Here is a 25982-nt window from a genome sequence, read left to right as displayed (position 1 = left end):
CTTCTTTCCTGATTCGACCTTGGTGATGGAGTTTGAGTGGTCTTCTTCTGAACTTGATTTCACCTTCGCTTTCAATGACGCCAATTTCTCCGACAGGCTTCTCCGGATTGAGATCATGCCAAATAGTGTCAGTGTCACCACCATCGCTGACCTTACAACATTGCTTGATAAACAAGTTTTAAACGACTCGGTTGATGCGCCGCCACCTAATTCAGACACTGCCACCGTCGCCATCTCTAAAAAATTGCATGTCAATTCTGCTATCCTGGCTGCTAAAAGCCCTTTCTTCTACAAGCTTTTCTCAAATGGGATGATGGAGTCACAACAGAGACATGCCACCCTCAGGATTAATGCATCTGAAGAAGATGCTCTTATGGAGCTATTGAGTTTTATGTACACGAATACATTGAATATTACTGCAGCACCTGGTGTTTTTGATGTGCTTATAGCTGCTGAAAAATTTCAAGTCCCTTCATGCATCAGATATTGTAGTAACTGGTTATTGCGAAATTCGCCCTCCACATTACTTTGCCTCAAGCAGCTTTCTTATACCGATGTATTCCAACCATTGATTGATGCTGCAAAGCAGTGTCTTGTTGACCAATACAACGATATAACCAAGTTACAGGAAGAGGTTATGGCCTTGCCTCTTTCTGGAATAGAGGTAATCTTGGCTAGTGATGATCTACAGGTTGAATCAGAAGATGTTGTATATGACTTTGTATTAAAGTGGGCTAGACAACATTACAACAATCAGGATCAGGAAGAGAGGCGAGAAGTTATGGGCACACGCCTTGGGCCTTTAATTCGCTTCCCTTTTATGACAAACCAAAAACTTAAGGAGGTCTTAACCTGTGATTGTGACTTTAAACAGCTTGTACTTGAAGCTCTAATTTTCAAGGCGAAGGCTCTACATCTCCAACGCCAACAATTACTGGCAGCAGAAGAGTTAAACCATCATCGTTTTGTGGGGAGGGCATATAACTATATGTATCACCCTGTCAAGGTGGTAGAATTTGAATTTCCCTTGCAGCAGTGTGTGGTGTACTTCAATCTGAAGCGAGAGGAGTGTGCCACCTTGTTTCCATCTGGCCGACTGTATTCTCAGACATTCCATTTAGGCGGACAAGGGTTTTTTCTATCTGCAGAATGCAACATCGACGAACTGGAGGATGACTTATGCTTTGGACTGTTTTTGGGAATGCAAGAAAATAGTTCAGAAAGCTTGACTGTGGAATATCAATTTGCTGCAAGGTCCAAGACAATGGAGGACAAGTTTGCTTTTCAGCAATATGGCATTTTTACATTTATTGGGGGCAAGGTTGTTGGCGATAAAAACTTGTTTATTGAATCATGGGATTCGTTCATTGCTGAGGATAGTCGTTTTTTCATTAACGATGTTCTCTATCTTAGAGCCAGTCTCACCATCCAACATGACTAACCATTGAACCCCGATTTCTGTTTATGAATTTTTTATTCTAGTTGGTAGCGTTTTAATTTCTTATTTCCCGTTAAAGTACTTACAAATTTTGTACAACTTTAATACCAAGGCCTAGGCACTATGCACTAGATAATATGCAAATGCTAGTGTTATATTCAGTTGTTGCTCTTTCTTAATTTATTGCTAGTTTTTTACTGGAAACTTGTTATTGGTAAGATCACAAAAATCTTCTGTCCATATTTCCTGTCCTCTATTATTGTTTAGATGCGCGTGCAGCAACGCAAGAAGTTTCAAGCAATTCAACATTTACGAGCAACTTTGGAATGAAGTGCCAATTCTATTGACTGCAACATAAGGAAGATCACGAATTTGAGAGAAAACATAAATCTCTAACATGTATGTCGATGGATGATGTGGATGGTTTCAGACAGTTGTATTCACTTGGCTGTTTGATCCGGATGGATCTTGGAGCTGCTTACAAGGTGTTTGTAAATATGCTCCAATTATAGAAAATGAATGATGGCCACGCAAGTTGACCAATTCAGCATTTTGGATTTTCAGAGTGGTTAACATGATTCGTCATTCCTATCATTCTTGGGTGCAATAATCAGAATAATGCAGAGCGAAATTTTTAGAAACTATCCCTATGACTCATCTCTTGAGTTTGTTAAAAGAAGCTGAATGGAGCTCATACTTCAAGCAATTAATCATCCCACCTTATTCTTTTCGGATTTGGACTAGGCTAGACGATGATCAGGACGACTTTGTTGAAATTTAAAAATTTACTCAGTTATATAGAAAATTATTTGTGCAGTATATGATTTTTTGCATATGTTAACAGTGCCTTTCTAAGCTAATACCTTATCAAGTCTAGAAAAATGAATTCATATTCTTTATCAATGTCAGCAATTTGAACATGTTGTGAATTGCAATATATTGTACCTTATCGTCATTGAATAAAGTGCTAAACTTGTTCCTTATAAAAACTTATTGGGCTAGGGCTAGTAGTCTTAAGGGAAGAAGTCCTCTGCATGTATTTATTTTTAATTAAACCCCAAATTTGTCCGTACATGAACATGGGGGACAAAATAACTGTATTGAACCATAAACTGTATGGCAAATGGTCCCTGGCCGTAAATAGAAGAGGGACCAGGAAGAGGTATAACAGACTCAGAACCAAGGCTAGCTCATGTGATTATTCACTATTACAATAAAACTGATCTTTCTTCATTGACCTTCATCTAAGATGCCCACAAGGCATTTCTCCAATAAGAATTCAGCGTTAACCCATGCATGGTATTTATCTAATACAGGATTAAGGATAAGGCAGCAAGCAGTTCTTAAAGAACAAAAACTGTATAAATTATGGGGAACAGATGAACATGCCCTTGGCAACTAAGCTGCAACTTGAATCATGAGCATATGACATGTACATGAAAAAAAAAAGGAATAATAAAAACAGATGAACACAAAACATTCCCAAGTATATGACATTTATCTCCATTAGAAAGTACTAGAATCATATTCAGAGCTTATTTTAGTATGATAAACACAAAACATTCAAAAATCCCCATACTGATTGCTGGTCATGATTTCTCAAACATAAAAATCATTGACTTTTTTTATGTACTATCTCTATACACAAACATCTTTTAAGTAGGATCCCAAGCATTTGGGAATCTAAGATCTCTGTCTCCACTCACCAAACACCTCTAAAGTAGGTAGATTTATCTCTAGAAAAGTGTCCAAGCTCCAACTTCATATTATATAACTTTTCTCTTAAGTTCAATTCCTCAGATAATATATAGCTAAGATATAAGAAAACATGTTAGAAGCATTTATTGATGTTAACTAGCATTTTCATGTCAGATGCAATCCATACATTGAACAATTGACATAATAACTAATGAGTGGAGAAAACCAGAGCTAAATATCCAATGTTAACAGTAAATTAATAGAAACAGATGAATGAAGTATTTCACAAACTTATCAGGAAATCACAAAAAGGATACTGAATAGAGATGTGCAATCTTTTCCCACTGCCTTCATTAGCATATCAACACCTGGGATTTTTTATTTTTATTTGGAAAAAGGAAATGGATATACAATTTTAATGAAAATAGTAATAAGAAATATAAAATGTTATATATAAACCTGCAGAATAAGCTGATAGCTGTACCTCCAGGGTGAAACTTCATATATGGAGATATATTGTAAACACGGCCTTTTAATACAGTCCACATGTGGCCCTCGGTTTGGTGTTTTTTAACATCATCCTTAGAAATAAGTCTCCTGTTAGACTGTCCTTTTAAACCTGGAATATAATATGAGATTAATACATCACTGATCACCTCTCAATGTTAATAGTAGTGAGTAATGACAGGCAAAGAACTAACAAGTTCACATAAACAAGTGGTAACCATAAACTAAATGTTCCTGCCAGTGGCTTCTTTGGCAAATACATAATAAAAGCAACTAGGAGTTAAAGTAAACTCTTATATATGGATGTACATGTGGTTGGCTTGCTTTTGGATAGACAACAAATAGCATGTTTGGATCAGCTTCTTTTTTTCAAAATCAATTATGAAACCCAAAAACTAATCACAGAACTTCTCTCCAAAATTGATTTTAATTTTAGAATCAATCATAGAAATATTTCCAAACAAAGTTAGGTATTGGAAGGAATTACTACCATGCTGGCATTTGCAATGGAAACATTTAAACAGAAGCTCAAGAAGAAAATAAGACAACCATTAGCACTTAACTCCTTCTAGTATTCTGGTGTTACAAACCTCTAATTAGTTAGAATAGATGTTTCAATAAAAGGGCCAATAGATAACATCTTTGGTTTCACAATTTGCACAAAATCTAATGGATGTTACTCAATAGCTTATGACTAAAAATGATTCTAGATAATATTTCCGTGAAACCAGACATGCTAAGAACAATCGACATTAAAACTTCAGCATGAGAACCTGCAAGGTCAGGATGTGTTCGGGTGAGCTTGAGCCAGTCCATTTGACTGTATCCTTTTTCAAAAGGAACTTTGGTCCGGACAATCGGCTTTTTAGCAGAAATCATCTGTTCCGGTGACTCCTGAGGCGGCGAATTCTCAGCATTGCTCGGTACCAATTTCGAAGACAATTCACTTGGCTGATTTGAAGCTGTGTTAACTACACTGAAAGACAAAGAACCAATTGTACTCTCCTTTCTAGAGTTCGAATCATTCGGCAAACCATCCTTCCACAATAAACCAGTGTTACTTGTATTACTACTACTACTACTACTACTTGTATTTGAGGATTCTTCTTTAATGGAAATATCAGCAATATTTGAAACAAGCTTGTTTGTTTCAGAACCATCCCCATCCACATGTGAACTTACCTATACAACCATGATACTGAATTAGAAAAAAAGAATAATGCTTTCCAAAGTGAAAATCACCCAAATGAAAATCAACATAAAAAAACTAACTTTTTGTAAAAAGAAATGAAAAAAGTGCTATATGATAATAATTTCACTGTCTAGATTCCAGAAAGTAGCATTGCTCTTAATTAATTACCTGACAAAATGTGAAATCATCACCAGTGTCCATTTCAGACTACAACCAGAGATTCTGATATGAATTTGCTGCAATTAAATGATCTAGAAATGAAGAATTGCGATTAATAACGAAAATGATGCTGCTTCATAATCATACAAATCAATAACGACACAGAATTGAGCCTATAATTGAAGAAAAAGAAGAAGAAATTATCACTTTTTTCGATTGAATTTGAGGGAAGAGAATCAAAAGCATCTTACAATTTGGACGGAGAAGAGAAGAAGCAATGGAATTGGGGCAGTGTTCGATCGCGTATGGAATGGAAGAAGGTTGAAGAGAAGACTGTGAAAGAGGAAAGAAAATGGAAGAAAATTCAGAATGGGCCTCATGGATCAGTTCCAACAAAAAAGCCTGAATGTTAAGTCTTGTTCTTTCATTGAAAGAAACAAAAAGCCCATTTGTATTTTCTTTTTATTGATTTGAGTGAATGTGTATGCTTTATTTGGACTCTGTTTGTTGTATCTAGTTCCCGAACTTAGTCTTCAAAATCACAATCTTGAGCTACAAACTACGAAGTATGTCATAAGAAATGGATTTTCCAATATCAAATGATCAAACTGCAATCTCAAAGGTAGGGTGAGGTGGGGGTGTTCAAACTGCTATCTCACTACGATTACCACCATTTCATGAGAGTTAAGAGATATGTAGGTACATGGTAGCTAAGCCACTTTTGCCTCAATTGCTGTATAATAACACCACATAAAAAAATATTAAGCAAATTAAAGCATGCTGGTTCAACAGGTTTAACTCTGGAAGCATTTTAAATCACAGACATCACGGCAAACTAGACTAAGAGAGTTCATTTTAATCTTTACCAACTCAAGAACTCTTCACCTGTAGTAATTATGAATACAACCAAAGAATTCATGGATGAGGAAATCATTGAAAGCCAAAAATTATGTTAAAAATGAATACTGGTGCAGATTTAAGCCACCACAATAGATGATATTATCAATTCAATTCAATCCGGATCCTATAATATGACACAGACACATTTGCTCTGCTTTGCTACACTTGCTACTTCAATGGTGGTTGCAGATTGTAAATGGCACTCTAGAAGAAACCCATAAAAATTCTAATTGATTGTGCCTCGGTAAAAAATCCCAAGCCAGTCCACTATCCCCACAGCAGCAGCACAAATTAATAAAAACCCTCCTTCAATACACCCACGACATAGTACCAGGTGTGTACTACGAACAACAAAAGCAAAGGAAATGTAGTACCCACAAAAAGCAGGATGTTGATAGCAGCATTCCCTAGAGCCACGATGCGCACATTAATTTAGAAACTTCACAGAACAGACATGATTCAAATAGGCATAGTGCAGTAGCTTCAAGGAAATCACAGAAGAGCTAAGAAGACTTAATTGTTCCTTGTTAAAGAGCTAGCAATGGAGAAGAACCTATAATTTCCTTCTTTTTGTGATATAAAGACTTGAATATTTCCAATAAAAATGTCAATTAAGCATTTGTAGTTGTAGACTCCCACTGTGCATCACACTCAATGTCGAGGGTTACTACAAAATTATTACCAGCCTAATGATAAACTTTGTAGAAACATGGAAGAGAATAATTGAATAAGTTTAAGGATAGGAGAAGAGAAAGGAACTTAATTTAGGGAAATCAAGCTTGAGAAAGGAGAAGAGAAAGAAAGGAAATCAATTAGGGAAATCAAGTTTAAGAAAAGAGAAGAGAAAGGAAATCAATTTTGCCATTTAGGGTTAGGGAAATCAGTCATACCTGTAGTATGTAGAACCGCAAAGCCAGAGGAAGTGGGGCGGTTGGACTGGTATGGTGGTGGACAGTGGTGGTGTGGCGGCCGGCGTGGTGGTGGTGCGCGTTGATGACAGCCAGACCTAAGTGAGAGTGTTTGTGGTGTATTGTGTGAGAGAAATCAGCAAGGTTATTAAAACCGGACCGGTGACCAAACCGGTGAGGGCACTGGTTCACGGTTCATTGGTTCAATCGTAGTTGAATCGTGGTCTAACCGGTATAGCCGCTATAAATTAAATAATATCATTTTAAAATAAATATATAAGGTAATATTGAATAATAAGAATATCCATAACTTCGTACTACTAGTTAAAAAAAAACTTCATAATATAAATCAATCCACAATCGAAATACTAGGTTTAAAACAACACTACCGAATCAACTAAACCCCTGGGCTGGCTGTGGGTCCGCCCCTACTCGCAGAGGGAACCAGATGCTAAAAGCATTATAAACCAAATTGGATTCAAAAATAAAAGTTGGAAAATTTATCAATTCGGCTCTCCACTCACACACAGCTCACACTACACTAGTGCATGTCAAACAAAAAATATATTTGATAAGAAGAGTAGACTTGATAGTTGATGGTTGACCCTTGTCCCCACAGCACTTAAGTCTTTGATTATTAAAATTCATTTTATTCTACAATATCATATTTTTATTAAATATAATATCATATTATAAAATTTAATTAACTAATATCATATTATAAAAATAAACAATATTAGTTAATTGTTAAAAATTCAATTGCGGTTCATCATTGAACTTTAAACCAGTAACTTTACCAATTCAGTATGATCGGCCTAATTTTCAAAACATTGCTCATAATCGCTTTGTAGACCATGCCAAACTTTAACACTTTGTTTGGTAGAGTAGAGAGAGATAGAGAAGAAAGAATAGAGAAGAGAGAAGTTGAGTAGAGAAAAATAAGTGAGAAATAGAGTAGATTTTAAGGTTGTTTGTTATGATAGAGATAGAAGAGAGAGAAGAGAAAGAATGAGGTGGAAGAGAGAGAAAATATTAATTTTTATGTTAGAAAAGTATTTTTTAAAAATATAAAGACATTTGTGGCGGCTAAGAAGCCTAATGTGGCGGTTTAGCAACCCCACTGTTTTGGACATAACAGAAAAAGAAAAAAAAAAGTCTGGCAGATTCAGTTTCTTCGCAAATAGCGAAGACACAAAAAGTGGATTTTTGGTTCCCTCAAACTCTCTCTCATCTACAGTAAAATAGAACCAAACAAGATTTTTTCTTCATCTCTTGCCTATCTCTCTCTCTTCAAACTCTCTCTCCTCTATCTCATGCTTAGCAAACATAGTGTAAGGGTGACATTGTGATAATGTGTGCTCACTCGTTCGATATGCTTTCAATTCATATTAAATGAATAAATGTGTCTAGGCAAGTTGAGAAAGCCAACCACCCTGCTTAATAGGGGTTGATCCACCCTAAAATTAAAATATTTTAGAAAATTAATGAAATGATGGACAATATGTATAAATATATAATTTTTTTAAGGATTGCCCCACAAGTTTATCATCATAACTCATTCAAAACAAAAAGATGTATTTTTGTAAAATGCAAGGGTACCGGATTTCAAAATATAAGGGTACCGGAACAATGCAGTAAAATATTACTCCCTCCGGTCCTATTTATAAGCAACAAAAAAAAAATTCACATAGTTTAAGAAATGTAGTTAAACTAGATAAAATGCATTAAATATGTCTTGAATCAAAATAAACTTCCAAAATTACCCTTTATTATTAGTGTTGGAAAGTGAAAAAGAGAGAGAATAATTAATGAGACACATTTTACAAGTTAGAATTAATAAGGGCATCATTGGAAAAAAATCATTAATATAGCTCAAACTTTCATTTGGTTCTTATAAAAAGGACCAAGATTTTTCTTCTCTTTCATGCTTATAAATAGGACCGGAGGGAGTAACATGGAAGGGGGCATATTTGTCAATTTGATTGACGGCTGAATGACGGTGTATATAATGCAGTTCAGAAACAATCTTCCCTCCAATCCCTCAGGACGCGGCCAATTCTCTCAATAATCTCCGCCTCCGGGAAGATCCCTTTCCCTTTCCCGGCGTTCGATGTAAGATTCATAATCAATCCCACATTCCCTTCAACACCATCAATCTCTCAAAATCAAATTCTGTTTCTTATTTTTTCAATCACTCTACATGCCTATATATGATCATCATCATCATTCACATGCAGAGTTTTTTTTTTCTGTGTTTAGATCTCAGCAAGTTCCGTTTGAATTCTGCGAGTGGTATCCGAAGCTCCGACAATGAATCTGGCATCCGGCGTCGGTGGAAAGATGGAGAAATCCGAAGTTATCTCCGCTGTTGACAAGTATTTTGTTTTTACTTTGCCTATCGCATTGTAAATTGCCATCAGTGTTTTAAATTGCAGTCGCGTCACGGTTTTGTAAACCTACAAAATCTTGACGTCGCAGCCAAAACCACTGCGGCGCGTGGACATGTTTGGTTTCACTATTTGCAAATAATCTAAACAAGATTTTTATTTTATTTTATTTTAAAGAGAAGTGATTCGTGAACATTTCACCGTGGAATCAAACATGGGCTGTATTGTTTTCGTGAGAGGGCGTGCAATTGGAAATATAGAGATTTTAATTGTAGTTATTATAACTTATTATGGCTGATCAAGTGTGTATTTGAGCTTTTTTCAGGTATGAGAAGTATCATGTTCATTATGGAGGTAAAGAGGAAGAGAGGAAAGCTAATTACTCTGACATGGTAAGAGATATTAATTGCTAACTTAATTTTGAAATAGAAAACAAATATTTATCAGGTTTTGGTAATTGTATAGTTGTATATCAATCACCTTCTTGTCAGCAGCATGCTATTGCTATTAATTTGGATGTCTGACTAACCAATTGCATGTTGGCATGTGTACAATATTGATAATGATAGTCATTAGTCAAGTGCATGTTGGCATATATGTCCAATTAACAATCTGTTTTTTTGTTATTATGAGTGTGAGTTAGGTTCCCATAAAAATCAATTTTGTTAGAGTAAAATTATTTTTGGATGAGAAATATGAATGTTTGAAAGTAATTTTCATTTTTTTTTTTAAATCTAAAACCAATTGTGACAAATTTGTTCTATACACATGTTCACATTTCCTTTGTTTTCTGATATCCTTTTCCAGTCACTTGTGATGCTGTATATACTAGGCAATTCATATGCCATCTTGATTAAATCAACACAAAGTGTATTATAAGATATCTATTTGTTTTTCAGGTTAATAAGTACTATGATCTTTCTACTAGCTTTTATGAGTTTGGCTGGGGGGAATCATTCCATTTTGCAGCCAGGTATCCATTTGTTTTATTCTGCAATTGCAAATTGAAGGATTATCTTTGAATCTTTGAAACTTACCTCACACTCAGGATTGCTGCTAATTTTCTTCTCATTCAGATGGAAAGGGGAATCTCTTCGAGAGAGCATCAAAAGACATGAGCACTTCCTTGCTTTACAGCTTGGCCTGAAGCAAGAAGATAAGGTTTTCATATGTTCAATGAAGCAAATTAACTGATATCTCTGTTTTACTACATGTCAACGAAAATTCTTGAGTTTTTTCTTTCTGTTCTTAGGTTTTAGATGTTGGATGTGGAATTGGGGGACCACTAAGAGAAATTGCTAGATTCAGGTAAATGGAACTTCCTTCGTCGAGTGTTTTATTCCTTTGCCTTCTTAGCTCGTGTACTGGTTCATAAAATTAATTCTGTATGTTCCTGACTGTTCTTTTATTAAAAGCGGCCTCATGCTCAATAATATTCCACAAAATTTATTTTTTGACCCAGCGCAAGAGCGTCAAGTGATCCATATAACCGACATCACTTTAGTGAGATAAAAGGCTTTTGTCATTGTTTGTTTCTGACATGTTTTTTTTGCTTAGATAGACATTCTGTTCTGTAAATTCAGCTCTTTATTACTATTATTACCAGTTGAGTTGCATCTTGAGTTTCAAGCCTATATACTATGCATGATATTATTTATAATTAGAGGAAATCAAGGGGAAACAAGTGAAGCATAATGTTGTGTTAAAATTTAAAGATTTGGATTTATTTCCTCTTGGGTTAAATTTCTAATGTCTTGCAGATAGTTTTCGTTCGTGCATTATAAAATGGAATGTAATGTTAGCATTCTACCTCGAACATTCCATTGGTACCAAGTATTGAATAGGTTGTCTAGATGTCCATTTATAAGGATCGGAATTGATTCTCCATTGTTAAAATTAATTGAGTGTTCTATTAATTAATAATTCTACATCCAAAGCTACTTTTGGGTTAAAACTAAAAAAACTAACTTTTACATAATCAATGTTGGAAATCATAGCTGGATTAACGATGTCCCTCTACAGAAATCATTTTTCTCGTAAATTTAACCAAACATACACCACTTTACTTTTAACTCACTTCTATCCAGTGTTACTAAATCAATTCTGAAAACGCTGATCCAAATATGAACTTAATTGCCTCTTGCAGCAAGGCATCAGTCATAGGGCTGAACAACAACGAGTACCAGTTAACAAGAGGAAAGGTATGTGTTGTGAATATGCAATGCATAGGCAGTGCAATTTGAACATTTAATATTCTTATCTTAAATTCTTAAAATTTTTATTGATGAATAAGTTATGTTGGTTTTCCACATTTTAAAGTTGAGATTGACTAGTTATAATCTTAAAAAATTAGCATTATGAGTTTTCATCAATTAACAGGAGCTCAATCGCATTGCTGGAGTGGACAAGACTTGCAGCTTTGTCAAGGTTGATCTTCTGTAAACAAATTATTTACTTTTTGTTGGGGAGAGTGAGGCCTTTTATGTTTTAGCCTATATTAATCCAGTTTCTGTACCATTGTTACCATTCTAATCTTATATTGCATTATTTCTTTCTTCTCTTTGGGTGTTGAAAAGTTTGAGGGGTTGCATTGGATAATTTTGACAATGAAATTGTATGATTTAAGGTCGTAGCTGACAGTGTAATGATTGTGATATTTTGATAATGCAGGCTGACTTCATGAAAATGCCATTCCCAGACAGCAGTTTTGATGCAGTGTATGCAATTGAAGCTACCTGCCATGCTCCAGATGCTGTAAGTGGTAGTTTTCCTTCTAGCATTTTTGAATCTAAAAACTTCTCTTTTCTCCAAATCAATTCTGAAAAACCAGAAGCTACTCATTCATGCTTCTCTTTCAGAATTGATTCTGGGTTTAGAATAAATTCTAGAGAGATCTCCAAAACATGCAATTACTCTAATTCACTTTTCATCAATCTTTGTCCCTCCTGCTAAAAATAGCATATCAATTTGACAACAAGTAATCTGGACCAAATTTCAATGTGGTCTTGCCTAACAGCATTAAGTGGATGACTGTGAATTTACAAAGTTCTGTTTTTAATTGGAATTGTCTTAAACTTTTTTTTCCGGATATGTAATTATGGCTAGTACGGATGCTACAAAGAAATTTTTAGAGTGTTGAAGCCTGGCCAACATTTTGCTGCATATGAATGGTGCATGACTGATGCTTATGATCCCAACAACAAAGAACACCAAAAATTAAAGGTATATATGATACAGAGGTTAAAAGAATTTAGATGGATGATATCTTTGATTATCTTCTACTCTTTCCCTTCCCTCAAATTGGTTTGATTATCTTCTATTCTTTCCCTTCCCTCGAATTGGTTTGTAATTCTATAGATAAAATTAATCGGTACAGGCTGAAATTGAGATTGGCAATGGACTTCCTGATGTTAGATCGACCACAAAGTGTCTTGAAGCTCTGAAAGAAGCAGGTTTTGAGGTGAACATTAACCTCTTTACCCTCCACCATAGTTATTGAAATTGGAAGGTCGGTTTGACCTGTTGAACTAGGACTGGGTCAAGTGAAAACAGATCAAATAGGATCAAAACCTGTGAAAACCAGTCACGAGTAGTAACATTTTTCATAACTTTGTTTATAATTTAAAAAGAAATGATTTTATTCAAATAAAGTCAAATGTCTCACATAAATTTCTTAACTTTTAATCTTCTATCTTAATATACTATTTAACATATTATCTATATTAAAAAATTAATTATCACTGTTTTGACCGATAAAATCAATTACACCCACGTGAATCAAAATTTTCACCGGTTCTATGGCCAGTCCGATTTTGAAAAGATTTCCCTATAGTAATATTGTTTTTTGAATATTTAAGAGATGAACCACCTAATTGGTTAAGGGGAGATTTGATTCTTTTTGTGCATGCATGAAGGTAATTTGGGATAAAGATCTTGCACTTGACTCTCCTCTTCCTTGGTACTTGCCTTTGGATACAAGTCACTTCTCACTCAGCAGCTTCCGCCTAACTACTGCTGGAAGATTTGTCACAAGAAATCTGGTATTGCTACTGCATATCATATTTTGCTTCCAATGCTTTGGTTTCACTTTAGGATTCATGTGTTTGTATTATTAATTGAAATATTGTGGGTTTCTAAATTTAATTGTTTGTAGGTCAAGGCTTTAGAATTTGTTAAACTGGCTCCAGAGGGAAGCCTAAGGGTTCAAGATTTCCTGGAGAAGGCTGCTGATGGACTGACTGTAGCTGGAAAGTAAGTTATCCGTTAATCCATAATTATTGTATTTAATGGATGCTCGGCCTCATGATTTGCACAATATCCAAGACACGCTTGCTAGAAACTAAAACTTGTACTATGATTCTAGAGTATTTTACAGTCCAACCAATCATGCTATGAAAGTGCATCTAAAAAAAAGTGGAGTTAGAATTGATGCAACAATAACCAAGCTTTTTCTTACTAGGTGTAATTAGCTGTGTCATAAATCTGTCATAAATTATGTTTAAAGATAGACCATTTATCTATAAAATTATCGCTCATCTGATTAACCCTTGTAACCAGTTCTTCTATCAGTATTAGAAGTGTAGTTAGAATTGGTACAGAAGAAAAAATTAGAATTGAAATCAGGGTGCTCTCTAGTATTAGGCTATAGGCATATGATAATCAGGACAAAGTTTTCTTTATATAGCGCCTCTAAGCCCCAAAGGAAATGTTGATGAACTAAATATATGTTTGGAAATCCTATTTAATGCATGTTTGAAAATTCTTCTGCAATTGGTTCTAAATCCAAAATTAATTTTGGGAAGAAGCTTCTAGGAGTAGCTTCTGCCTTCTAGATGTCAGAATTTATTTTGGTGAAAAATAATCTTATCCAAATATGCGAAGAGAATAAGTTATTTCAAAAAATAGCTAATAGAAGTAGCTTTTGTGGTAGAAAGAAGTAATTCTTAGAATATTAGAAGTGGATGCAAACACACTAAAAATATAAATGTAACTTATGATTTGTTTTTTCTCTGAATCATTGGACTCTCAAACTAAACCTTTTAATGATGCTTTTACAGGAAAGAGATTTTCACGCCAATGTTCTTCTTTTTGGCAAAGAAGCCAGGAGGAGGCTCAGGAGGCTATCACAGCGACTAGCGTGTTTGGATCGGCAGTATACACACAGTTTAAAAAAAAGTGACAATTCATTAGCTACACTTTATAGCTTCTTTCTATAAGTGATTATGAGTGTTCCAACCTCTAAATTAAACACACTCTAATATGGTGTTGTAAATTTAGGCCATAAAGTGAGTCTTGTTGTTTTATGTCTTTTCTATGTTTAGTTTGCCATGATTTCACTTTGCTTGTTATTTGCCGAAGCAGTATTGGCCTTATGTTTCACTAGAAGATGCTGAATTCTCGTAATAGCCTCTTGACTCTTGTCTCTTGAGCCCTTACTATTTGTTTTGATGAAAAAAAAAACATAGTTTTTTGTATTAAATGATTTAACCTTAAAAATATTTTAGTAACTTATGTTTCTTAAACTTAATAATAGAATATTAATTGATTCGGGTTGTAATAATTAGAAAGAATGTCACCACTGCCTATTAACCTTCAACTCATTCTAAAATTCATGTAAAAGAATGAGTGTGATTTTCAACTCATCTCAAACACTATTGATCTACCTAGAATTCAGGTGTAGTTTAGGAACCAGAATTCGTTGCCACTGACCAACCTCCATGATCCTCACCATTTATCACTCTCCTTGTTTCCACCATTGTTATTTGTTATCCTTTATCACTATTGCTGCATTTTACAGTTGCCACCATACAAAGGCAATCTCCTCATTCGTTGTATTTAATTTGCATCATAATTGCAATTATTTATGAGCGCGTCAAATTTCATATAGGACAAACGCAGCCATGTTCATATCCTACCATACACTATTCTAAATTTTTTTCCAAAATATGATTGACTGGGAAGCGTAGGATTAAATTAAATGTTTATTACTAGTTAAATAATTTCAGTTTTAATTAATTAGCTAAATTATTTTTAATAATAAAACGTAGAAATGTAATATTTAAATGCACCTGTGGCCTAATGGATAAGGCGTCTGACTTCTAATCAGACGATTGAGGGGGTTCGAGTCCCACCAGGTGTGGTTTTTTGTACTGTTGTTGACTTCTGTTTTTAGTTTGGAGTCAAGCCCAAGACTTTTAGAGTCAAGCCCAACCCACCCACTTCTCCAAAATGTTTCCATCCCACTACATGATGGCCTAAATTTCTTCCACCAAAAGTATAAAACATTGGCTTGACCATAAAGAAAAAGAAAATAATGCACTTAATTTTTATTTTTTTTTAAAAGAGACATAACTTAACAGTCAATGTCAGCAGGACCAAAGCCACTTTTGTGGACTTTAGAATATTAGATGGAGACAATGTCAAAAGAAATCAAATGAATTGGATGGGACTGGGTGCTCGACCAATATGCCGTGGAATTAATGAAAGAGCCCAAAAAAATTATTTTAAATAGCAATAATAAGTGGTAGTAAATACAGTTGCACCAATTTACTTAATTTTATTAAGATAAAAATGAAAGATTGGGACAAAAAGCCCATAGCCCAAGTAATCCTAATGGACTTTTGGCGTAAAACATGGGATCAGAAATGAAGAGAGCCCATATTTCATGTTAATCATTTTGTTATGAAGACCACTTTTCCACCAAAAAAAAAAAGACCACTTAAATATAAATTAAGACCATTAAACAAAATTGACTACATGTAAAACAATTTTTCACACACTACCAAAAATTACATTATGAAGAAGAAAAAATAGCATATGGATAGACAGTGCCAGTATGGCTATGTAGAGCAAGAAATTCATAGCATTTTCGGATCAAATTCTATTTCCCTAGAATCAATTCTGGCACCTAGAAGCTACTCGCTGAAGCTTCTCCCTAGAATTGATTCTGGCTTTAGAATCAATCTACAAGGAATTCCAAACATGTGCTCTGGTTGTTCATCAGGAGATATTTGCATTCTGCAATGACTGGCATGCCACTGAACCTAGAGATGTACGCATGACATGCACCCCTCCTAGCAATGCAGTACAAGAAGCATCTGTCTTCAGATGAGGCTGCACCAATTCCCATATCTTTTTCTTTTGTATCTGCATAATATAACAGAACAATTAGACTTTTTGTTCTGAAATTACCCACATATGAGAAAAAACAATTATAACTATTCTTGTAGTATTATTGAGTTGTGTCATGGCTGGTCCTCAGCCCGGTTAAGTGAGCAAAGTTGTGATAGGCTTGTTGCAATCAGCGTAAAACTGCGTGTATCTTTAATATGGATCAAGTGATCCATATAGCTGACCTAAGACTTTTATTGTTATTCTAGTATTACTGTGCTCTATAAATGGTAATGACGCCCATTCATAAAGTACAGTGTACAAGACTTACATACAACACCCATTCAAGGAAACTCATTGATCTATAGACTTGAGGATTTAGTTTCTAGAGTCTTGATTAGAAACATAAATATGCACCCCGTAAATTTGTCAGAGAGAAGCTAGTAATACTCTTTTGAACATAGGTCAATTTAGGGAGTGAGTGGAAAAGTGTGTTTAAAATAGTGTGCTGCTAACACTTATCTTTTTCAGTTTCAAGAAAAATGCAACCCAATGTCCCGGTCTAAGATCTTTGTAATCACTAGCTGTAATTGAAGGCATCTACTATTAAAAACTACTATTGAACCACATAAACTATAGGACATCTCATCAAACTGTCTAAAATGGGATTCATTCCTCTCATGTTGGATTTCACATTACTTTGTCACATGAACATTTTATGTATGTTTCTCTCTTCAAACACAAAAACAAATTTCCGTAAGACCTCGCTTATTTAATATCTATGAAGTCACACAATTTTCACATGACAAGGTATGTACAAATCTAACATAAGAGGACTTATTCTCATGACGATTTTGAAACATGACTAAGTGCTTGTTTGTTCGCTCAAAACCAAAAAAAGGATGTGTCTTGCTCCTTTCACTAAATTTGGCTTTATCACAAGAAACTATCAGATAATTAGCTTTATTTATGAAATGATAAGTTATCTAAATTCTAGAACTTCAATATTCAACTAGGCAATCATATAAATTACTATTCAAGAAGAGGAATTGCCTGATTCGGAGCAGCAGCAGCAGGTTGATTATCCTTTTCATCTTCTGACCCAAACCATATTCTTTCACCAGGGGTTGCTTCCTCAGGAGGGAATAGAAGTTCAACATTCTCATGCTTTGCATCAGAAGCGGCCATCAACATTCCACTAGACTTTACACCACGCATATTCCTTGCCTTCAGATTGGAAAGAACAATGACCTTTTTGCCCTGCATATTTTGCCTTCTATTTGTTAAATTGTACAGAAGAACAAAAAAATGATGCCAATATGAAACATCAACAAATCCATTTCTGCGAAGTTGAGATAAACACAGACAATTACACAAATTCAACTATGTACATTTATGTCCATCTAACCCATCATCGTATACATTATTTGCACCACACAAGGTGTCTTGCTGACATAATTCAAATTTTAATCAGCATCAAGTGATATACGTAGAGCAGTTAAGTTATGCAAAATTTGTTTATGTCCCCGACATTTATAAATTCCACATGACAAATTCACCTGGAACAAGACACAATCATCTTATAATTTTCTTTTGCAAAACAATTTCAAACGCGCAAATGAGTCTGTAGCACCCATAAGGTTGGCCTTAAACACATGCTTTATCAGTTCTTTCTATTTTATTCTTATTAACATTGCAAAAATTATATAGACCCTGTAAGCATACATTAAAGAATCAACCATAAGGCAGAATATCCATATAAAAGTTGAATCATAGACGGAGGAGTTCCCATGTCAAAAGTAGAACTTGAAAGGGAATTATTTTGATTCAATCATCTCCTGTGAGATACCACCCTAGAAGAGCTAGAATTCTAACCTTGTGCTACAACCATATGAATTGAGACGGTATTTTATAGATACCGTTACAGACTTGCCTTCCTATCCTGCCGGGCTGCTCCTAAGTGATAAAAGAAAGATGAGTTCTTCTTTCTTTTTTGGCTTAAATACTCTGTAGGTCCCTGAAATTGTACCCCGTATCAAAATAAGTCCCTGAAATTTTTTTTTCCGATTCCGGGTCCCTAGAAAAATTTGTTTGATCAAAATAAGTCCCTACGCCGGAGAAGACAGTGGTTGCCTCCTCATTGTTTCCACAAACCATGAAATAACATGTTTAAAACACTCCTAGACCTTCATATATCTGATATGGGCGAAGAAATCGCAAGAAACAAAGCTAAAACGAAGAAACCGAGAAGCTCCATAAATTCCGGCGAGAAGAAATCAACTTGCGACTGGCCTTTTCTCTTCAACTGTGACGACCCAGCCCACGAGACCACCACCACTGAGTTCCTGAGGACGAGACGAAGCCGGCCCAACACCCTGGTCGTAGCGCCGCCATGACCGCCGTCGTCAACCACCGTCTTCTCCGGCGTAGGGACTTATTCTGATTAAAAAAACAATTCCAGGGATCCGGAATCGGAAAAAAAAATTTCAGGGACTTATTTTGATACGGGGTACAATTTCAGGGACCCCTAGAGTATTTAAGCCTTCTTTTTTTGATACCTGTTTGTCTGTTCATTGGGCTGACAAGAAAAGCCAGCTTCCAAGTCATATCCCCCTTCTCAGGTTGGACAGTAAGGGTCGGAGAAAGTCAATAACTAATTCCTTGACCAATCAGATAGATCAAGAAAACCGCAGTAGCGGTTGGACGCCATGTCAGCAGAATCTCACCACTCTCATCATATCCATTGTATTTCTAACTCCTCTCGGTCATGAATTGTCTTTCAGTTTTCGTTCATATCACATCTATCTCTTTAATACTTAGCTCTACCTAATTTCGTTCTCCTTGAATAACAATTGACATTATAGAAGCTAATTAACTTGACCACAATGACTATCCATACTCTCATCTCCTGTTAAGTTACTTTCTAATTCCCATAAATTAAATCAATTAATTCGCCTTCTTCACCAATCCTGATGGGCTAAGTTTTATCCTTACTATGTGTTCTGTACTAAAAATGATGAAATTAGTATATAAAAATTAAAAAGGCTGTTTGTAATCAAACGATGTCAAAACTAATTTGATTTGATGCAGTGTTGGGGTATACTTGTAGTAAAAGTAGAAGATAAAGAGAGTGCATTTCTAGTAAATAGCATGTTGATTGTGAGTTTTAAATTCAGAAATTGAAGCTTAGGTACGAAAAGGTGCAGTCATAAAAGTGATGATACATTTCATCCACGGCTAACACTAAGAACTATCCAAATGAATATAAGTTTGAATATTAAACTATAGACAAATGTATCAAGAGAGAATAACATGAACTAATTCCTCTATGATGGGTGGCACCTTAAAATGTTATACAGTGATTCAAAATAACCACTTCAATGCACAAAGATAAGATATCACTTAGCGAATAGACACCAAATAGCCAAAGCATAACACCTTAGTAATCACCATTATAATTTATCAGAAAGACCATATTGAACAACAATACAATACAGTGAATCACAACAATTACTACATATGGAATCCAAGTTGAAACATTTCCAATGAAATAATCCTCTATCACCAAAATCCATATTTCATTACCAATGCATAGTTGAAAATGAAGAAACTCACTCACATATTGAAATTTGAAAATGAATTAAAATCTGAATTAACCTGAAGATGTTCAAGAGGGATGTAGTTGACAAGGCCACTGCATATGATTCTGGGTTCAGGCTCACCAATATCAACCTCTTCCACATAAAGAGAATCAGCCTCTTCGTGTTTCCATGCTCTCAGAATTTGACCAACCCTTATGTCAAGCAGCGCCGCCGAATCCTTAACACTGACACTCTTCTCGGTTTCACCATTGCCGCCAGCTGGTGTGACCTCCGTCACTGCCTCCTCTGTGGAGGAAGAAGAAAGTGTGCAGAATGAAGGAAACCCAGATGGAGTTTTTGCGGATGAAGATGATGAGAGTGAGAAAAAAGGGAACTTGGAACCGAAACGGGTGGCTTTGGGAAGAAGGGAGCAATGGGTTGTTGTGGTTCTTCGTAAGGAGACAAGGGATGAGAGCATCACATTGCCCTTCAAAGCATTTGCCATTTTTAATGAGTATTGTGTGATGAGATGAGATGAGATGATGAGAGAGAGAGAGAGAGAGAGAGAGAGAGATTGTGTATGAAGAGGAAATGTAATTTATGAGAAAAATAAGGTTGTTTTTTTCTCACACTTGGAATAAAAATATTTTTTTTTAATAATTTGGAAAGCTAACAAATGTGCAAACTAAATAGGGATATCCTAATACAACAACTGAATCAAGTTGGGAGGAGGGAACTTCTAAAATCGTAACGGACTCGCACCTCGTGTTGTTTGTATTGCTAAGGCGCTAATGACCAAATTGCTCTCACGAGGAACGCATGAATGATAGAGATTCTCTATTCACATGATAACATATGCTTCTAACCTTCTAGATTCGATCAAGCAGCCAATAGCTTTGAACATCCATTGCGCTTAACAGAACATCCACCAAATCTTGTAGTTAGACACACAAACAATGTCGCGATATCCCAGATCGCACGCTAGAGTTAGACCAACATCAACTGCAACTGACTCGACATGAAAAAAACATCACCATTCCTAAGCCTCCCAAAAAAAAAAGCCAAAAATTAACTTACCATCATGGTCCCGAAGCACTCCTTCTGCTTTCATTATGTTGTCGTTCAACATAATTGGAGCGAGTGGAGCGCATTTAAAAAACAAGGTTATTTTAACAATGCTCAAAGTATATTATCGGATAAAAAGTGGTAAGTGTGTCTGAATCTCGAATTGAAATGATGAATTGAAAAAAGTTATCAACATCTTGATATGTTTATTATAGAGGTAGAATCAAACACATATGTGGGTGGAAATTCTCTATCCTTACAAACAATGAGCCAACACGTGTTATGAAATTATAAAATGCCATTTTGTTGCATAAAAGATATTAAAAACACATTCTATTTCAGCGGTTTTGACTCATTTCTTTCAAAAAATGAATTGTTTTGACTAATTTATATGTTCTCAAATAATTCATTAAAATATATTTTATCAAATATTAATTAAACACCTTGATACAAATTTAAAGATAACATGATTTAGTTAGAATTATTTTGAAAAATTGGTATTAAAAGAACTATAACTTTATTTCAACTTAACAACTAATGAAGCACAATTGGCTCTTTGTGAACTTTGAAGTCATTTCCATTGCCACAATGTTAATTTTAAACAAAAAATTAACGTGCTATAAAAAACCTATCCTATTCTATGCTTGCTGTTTAGCATAACAAGTTAGCAACATCAACCTTGCGCAGCAAACAAAATCAGAATGCACGAGTCAAGCTCGTTGATTGTGGACAATATTGTTGAATTTTGTCTCATCTTTCCTTCTGAATGTTACAAAAAACCAGAGATGGGATTACAGGTTTCTTCCTTGGGCCACGATTTACTCCTTATTTATGTGACAGCCTCAATAATTTGTCAACAACTTGATCAAGAAAATAAAAATAGGCATAACCCCAAGATCCCTTCATTGTTAAAATGAAACTAGGAATCAGAATGCCTGCTGCAAAACCCAAACCAAGACTCAAGTAAGACCAGCCATCAATCAATCCATCATCATTTACAGCATCATCATGACTAGGATCATGATCATCATCACCCGGACACTTCACAGGAAGGGGGGGACCACAGAGACCAGGATTCCCAGTAAAAGTTGATGTATCAAAGGTTGTCATGTGACCTGTATAAGGAATGGCACCTACAAGGTTGTTGTTAGACAAATTCAGGAATCCCAGAAATGACAAGGAAGACAAGCCTGAAGGGATTGTGCCGGAAAGTCGATTAGTTGAGAGATCAAGACTCAAGAGATGATAGCTGATGCAGATTTTGCATGCCTTCTGGGATTTGGCCAGTTAAATGGTTTCTTGACAAATTGAGAACCACCAAACCAGATAGCTTGGTTATTTCATGGGGAAGATTTCCAGTGAAGTTGTTATCAGAAAGGTCTATGCTAGTAACAAGGGAAAGAGTTCTGGTATACACTAGACGTTGTCCTTTTGCATACACAACCAAGTTTTCGTCATAGTAATAATAAGTTGTCGTTTGTCCATACCGTGAGTATGTGTTATTCTTTTCCTGTTCAGCTATTGCTTTCAGATCACCCAAGCTAGCTGGAATGCTGCCACTCAAGTTATTTCTAGCAAGGTCAAAGACTTGCAATGATCTTAGTTTTGAAAGCTCAGAAGGCAATTCTCCAGAAAGTGAATTAGATCTCAAATTCAGAATTCTTAGATATGAAATGCCTTCCCCAAACCAAGGTGGAATAATACCTGAAAATTCATTATTTCCAAGATCCATGGTTTCCAAATTGGACAAATTTCTCAAAGACAATGGCAAGTGCCCCCGAAAGCTATTGTCACTAAGGTGTAGTGATCTCAGTAGTTGTAATTGACCCAGAGAACTTGGAATTGTCCCAATCAGATTGTTGCTACCAAGGTCTAGTACATCCAGAAAAGAACAATTTGCAAGGCTTGGAGGGATAATTCCAGGTAAGTTGTTATTTGAGAGAGCATATCTCTTGTAAACAATGGTATTTCTCCAACTAGTTGATTATCCGATATACATTAAAACTGAGACTAGAACAATTTTCAAGGGTTGGAGATATCTTTCCAGTTAAGTTGTTGCTTGAAAGATCGATGAAAATGAGTGATGGCATTTCTCCTAGAGAGAATGGTATTGCATCAGAAAAGCGATTGTGGGAGAGATCTAGCCACCAAATCCCAAGTACTGTGTTTGTAACAGGAATTGGTCCTTCAAGAAGATTATAGCTTAGATCAACCTCAAGAACCGATGCAAATGCCGCAGATATTGGATTTGGAAGCGGCCCCTGTAAATGATTATGGTGCATGATCAATTCTCGCAAGTGTGATGAAATATCCCAAAACCAGTTTGGTATAGGACCAGAAATGCTAGCATTTGATAAGTGTAAAAAAGCGACATCTTTTTGTGATTTCAGCCAAGCTGGAAATAAGGGGCCCAAAGCACATGAACTCATCTTAAGAGACCTGAGTTGGAATGGAGGGACCCAATTGGAACTGACATTCACCTTGAATGAATTGAAAGACAAGTCTAATGATTTTAACTTACTTGTCTTTATAAAATGGGCTTCAGTGATCATGCCTGTGAACTGATTGAAAGAAACATATTAGTGTGACAATTCAGATAGTTGTCCTAAACTATCAGGGAGAGTCCCATTTAGTTTATTTCTGTCAAGTCCCAAGTATGTAAGTTTTTGCAATGATCCTATTGAACTGGGAATAGGACCTTGAAGTTGATTATCAACAAGCCTGACTAAAACAAGATTTTCTAGTTGAACCAACCAATCTGGGATTTTACCAGTCAGTTGGTTTAGGGCCATGAGAAAATATTCCAGATTAGGAAAAGGTTTTCTAAAAGAACAGCTATCTGTTCCTTGAAGAAATTCAGGCAGACTTCCTGCCATCATGTTTGCAGATAAATCAATAGTATTCAAGTTGCAGAGTTTACCGATGGAACCTGGAATAACACCCTCAATGGCATTAAAAGAAAGGTCAAGGTAAATGAGAGAAGTCATGTTTTCAATGGATGGAGAAATTTTCCCTTTCATTTTATTAATTGCAAAATCAAGCCTTTGTATCTTCTCCCATTTTCCCCTGAAGAGTTGTGAGCAGTTTGCTGTAAGATCTTGGTTCCCTTTCAAATTTAAGGACAACAAATTTGGCAGGTCTCCTAAACCAATAGGTATGCTTCCATTCATGTTACTATAGCTTATGTCAATATGTTGTATGCTACTGATATTAACAAGCCAATCGGGTATCTTTGAAACAAAGCTATTATAACCAAGATCCAGAACAGCAAGTGAAGTGAAATTGAGAGATGGAATAAAACCAGACAGCTTACAAGAATGTAGATGCAATTCAATCAAAGATTGAAGCTGGTTTAATCCACTGACCCAGTCTATTCCTACCGGTGAGAGGCCAACTCCATTCATTGCAAGATGTTTCAAAGAGTTAAGGCCAGCCACCCATTGTAGATTTTCAACATGCAAGCTCAAATGCTGTAGATCAAGAGATAGCAAGTGAGAAAGGTTTCCCAAGTTGGGAGGAACTATACCACCAAAACCAGCATTTGACAAGTTCAAATATTGCAAATTCACCAGTGATCCAAAGAATGCTGGTATCGGTATGCCCCCGAATGTGTTTAAACTCAAGTCTAAATGCCTTAGTGACTTGAGCTTCATCAAAGATGGTCTAATCTCACCACTCAGGTTCCAGAATCCATACCTCCCAGGAGGAGACTCACCAAACACTGGATGTGGATGTGGGTTCCCAAGATCAATAGCAACAACTGCACCTGTGATGTTGTCACAATGTATGCCGTGCCATTGACAACAGTTGGTGTTCCAGTTCCTCCACGAAGAGAGTCGGTTGAAAGGATCTTCAAGGCCATTCTTGAAGTCTATGAGAGCTTCTCGATTAGAAGCTAAGCAATCAACACCTTGAGCATTGCTGTTATCAACAGATGCCTTAAGTAACAAGAATAAAAATGGCAATAAGAGCCTAACTAGAGACATCTTTTAACTTGAATTACATTTGCAACCTCCAAGATAAGATATATATCTCAACTCAAGTCTACCTATCTACATAGTACATACCCACAATTCCCATTTGATACAATAAATTTTATTGTGTTTTCTGGATATTGAATGATTCAAACAGAACGTTCACAAACATGACAAAATGACTGTATTAACAATATATATATATATATATATATATATTACCTGCTAGTTGTTTCAAAAAGTCCACAGACAATACCAATATATATCAGAAAGAAAATTTTCAAAAAGTCAACACAGACCATACCATAGACCAACGTTGTTATTTTTTTTTATGCACAACCTACGTTGTTACTTACATTTGGAAGGAATTGAAGAGAGCTGAGGTAATACAGTTCGTAGCAAGAAGCCAAACCTCTTGTTTTAATGCAGATAATCATATGCCTGCTAGTTTTTTTTTTTAATATAAAAAACAATGTATTCAACCACCTTCTAGTTTCGAAATTTTGGACATGTTGAAAAGACCAAGCATGTGTGCCATGGAGTCCTTTTACATAATAACTTTACTATTCATGAAATTACCCCAGTAATTTTAAAATTAATTTAGCTTTAAAAGTGTAAATAAATAAATCAACAAATCCTTTAAAATTAGGCTTAATTCCACTTTGGGCCCCTGATGTTTCAGAAATGAGCTATCGGGGCCCCCCGTGTTTAAACGTAGCGGTCAGGCACCCCAACGTTTCAAAAACGTGCGATCCAGCCCCTTCTGTTAAGCTCCGTTAGTTGACCAAACGGAGACCCTTTCATTAATTGACGTGGATTTTCTCTCACTCTCTTCTCTCTCTCTCTCTCTCCCTCACGCGTTCACTCACTCATGCTCTCCCTCAACCTCTCGACTCTTTCTCTCTTCCTCTCCAAGACCCATTTTCTTCTTCTTCTGATTATTTTCCCTAAGGTTGCAGCACTACCAACACCTTCTTCTCCTCCTGATGACAACCACCACCGCCTGGTCACTCTCCTTCCAGAGGCTACACCATCACCACCGTTCCTGTCCTGATCTTTCTCT

At 35.7% G+C, this 25982-nt stretch overlaps 4 protein-coding genes, 1 non-coding gene and 1 pseudogene across 6 annotated transcripts; 3 read left to right on the top strand and 3 right to left on the bottom strand.

The window, feature by feature from the left end:
* Nucleotides 1–25: 25 nt before the first annotated feature.
* On the top strand, nt 26–1532 carry LOC130745109 (BTB/POZ domain-containing protein At2g46260-like). Its single transcript, XM_057597251.1, has one exon. It carries the CDS (start codon nt 26–28, stop codon nt 1439–1441), a length of 1416 nt encoding a protein of 471 aa, XP_057453234.1. The 3' UTR covers nt 1442–1532.
* Nucleotides 1533–2451: 919 nt separating this feature from the next.
* On the bottom strand, nt 2452–5389 carry LOC130747907 (cytochrome b5 domain-containing protein RLF-like). Of its 2 annotated transcripts, none has more exons than XM_057600962.1 (6): nt 5246–5389; nt 5004–5086; nt 4417–4825; nt 3621–3755; nt 3454–3504; nt 2452–2745 (listed from the first exon to the last, which is right to left on the bottom strand). In XM_057600962.1, the coding sequence occupies exons 2-6, from the start codon at nt 5034–5036 to the stop codon at nt 2669–2671; spliced, it is 705 nt and encodes a 234-aa protein (XP_057456945.1). In that variant the 5' UTR covers nt 5037–5086; nt 5246–5389; the 3' UTR covers nt 2452–2668. The 2 variants fall into 2 exon arrangements, with proteins under 2 accessions (XP_057456945.1, XP_057456946.1); XM_057600963.1 differs by having other exon boundaries at nt 5004–5071; nt 5246–5323.
* Nucleotides 5390–8834: 3445 nt separating this feature from the next.
* On the top strand, nt 8835–14668 carry LOC130747906 (cycloartenol-C-24-methyltransferase-like). The gene is made up of 14 exons (XM_057600961.1): nt 8835–8914; nt 9062–9177; nt 9515–9581; nt 10089–10162; nt 10266–10350; nt 10442–10497; nt 11336–11390; nt 11569–11616; nt 11860–11943; nt 12295–12411; nt 12566–12649; nt 13104–13229; nt 13343–13440; nt 14247–14668. The coding sequence occupies exons 2-14, from the start codon at nt 9113–9115 to the stop codon at nt 14323–14325; spliced, it is 1038 nt and encodes a 345-aa protein (XP_057456944.1). The 5' UTR covers nt 8835–8914; nt 9062–9112; the 3' UTR covers nt 14326–14668.
* A 585-nt stretch (nt 14669–15253) lies between these two features.
* Nucleotides 15254–15328, top strand: TRNAR-UCU (transfer RNA arginine (anticodon UCU)). The gene has a single exon. It is a non-coding gene; the product is annotated as a tRNA-Arg (tRNA).
* Nucleotides 15329–15927: 599 nt separating this feature from the next.
* On the bottom strand, nt 15928–20454 carry LOC130747905 (uncharacterized). The gene is made up of 3 exons (XM_057600959.1): nt 19957–20454; nt 17353–17559; nt 15928–16335 (listed from the first exon to the last, which is right to left on the bottom strand). Exons 1-3 carry the CDS (start codon nt 20383–20385, stop codon nt 16189–16191), a joined length of 783 nt encoding a protein of 260 aa, XP_057456942.1. The 5' UTR covers nt 20386–20454; the 3' UTR covers nt 15928–16188.
* Nucleotides 20455–21524: 1070 nt separating this feature from the next.
* LOC130743089 (receptor-like protein EIX2) lies at nt 21525–25162 on the bottom strand (annotated as a pseudogene).
* Between the last annotated feature and the right edge of the window lie 820 nt (nt 25163–25982).

Source organism: Lotus japonicus, chromosome 3, assembly GCF_012489685.1.
Source record: "Lotus japonicus ecotype B-129 chromosome 3, LjGifu_v1.2".
NCBI lineage: Eukaryota > Viridiplantae > Streptophyta > Magnoliopsida > Fabales > Fabaceae > Lotus > Lotus japonicus.
The sequence above is the reverse complement of the archived record's forward strand: the minus strand, read 5'-3'. Positions and strand labels throughout refer to the sequence as shown.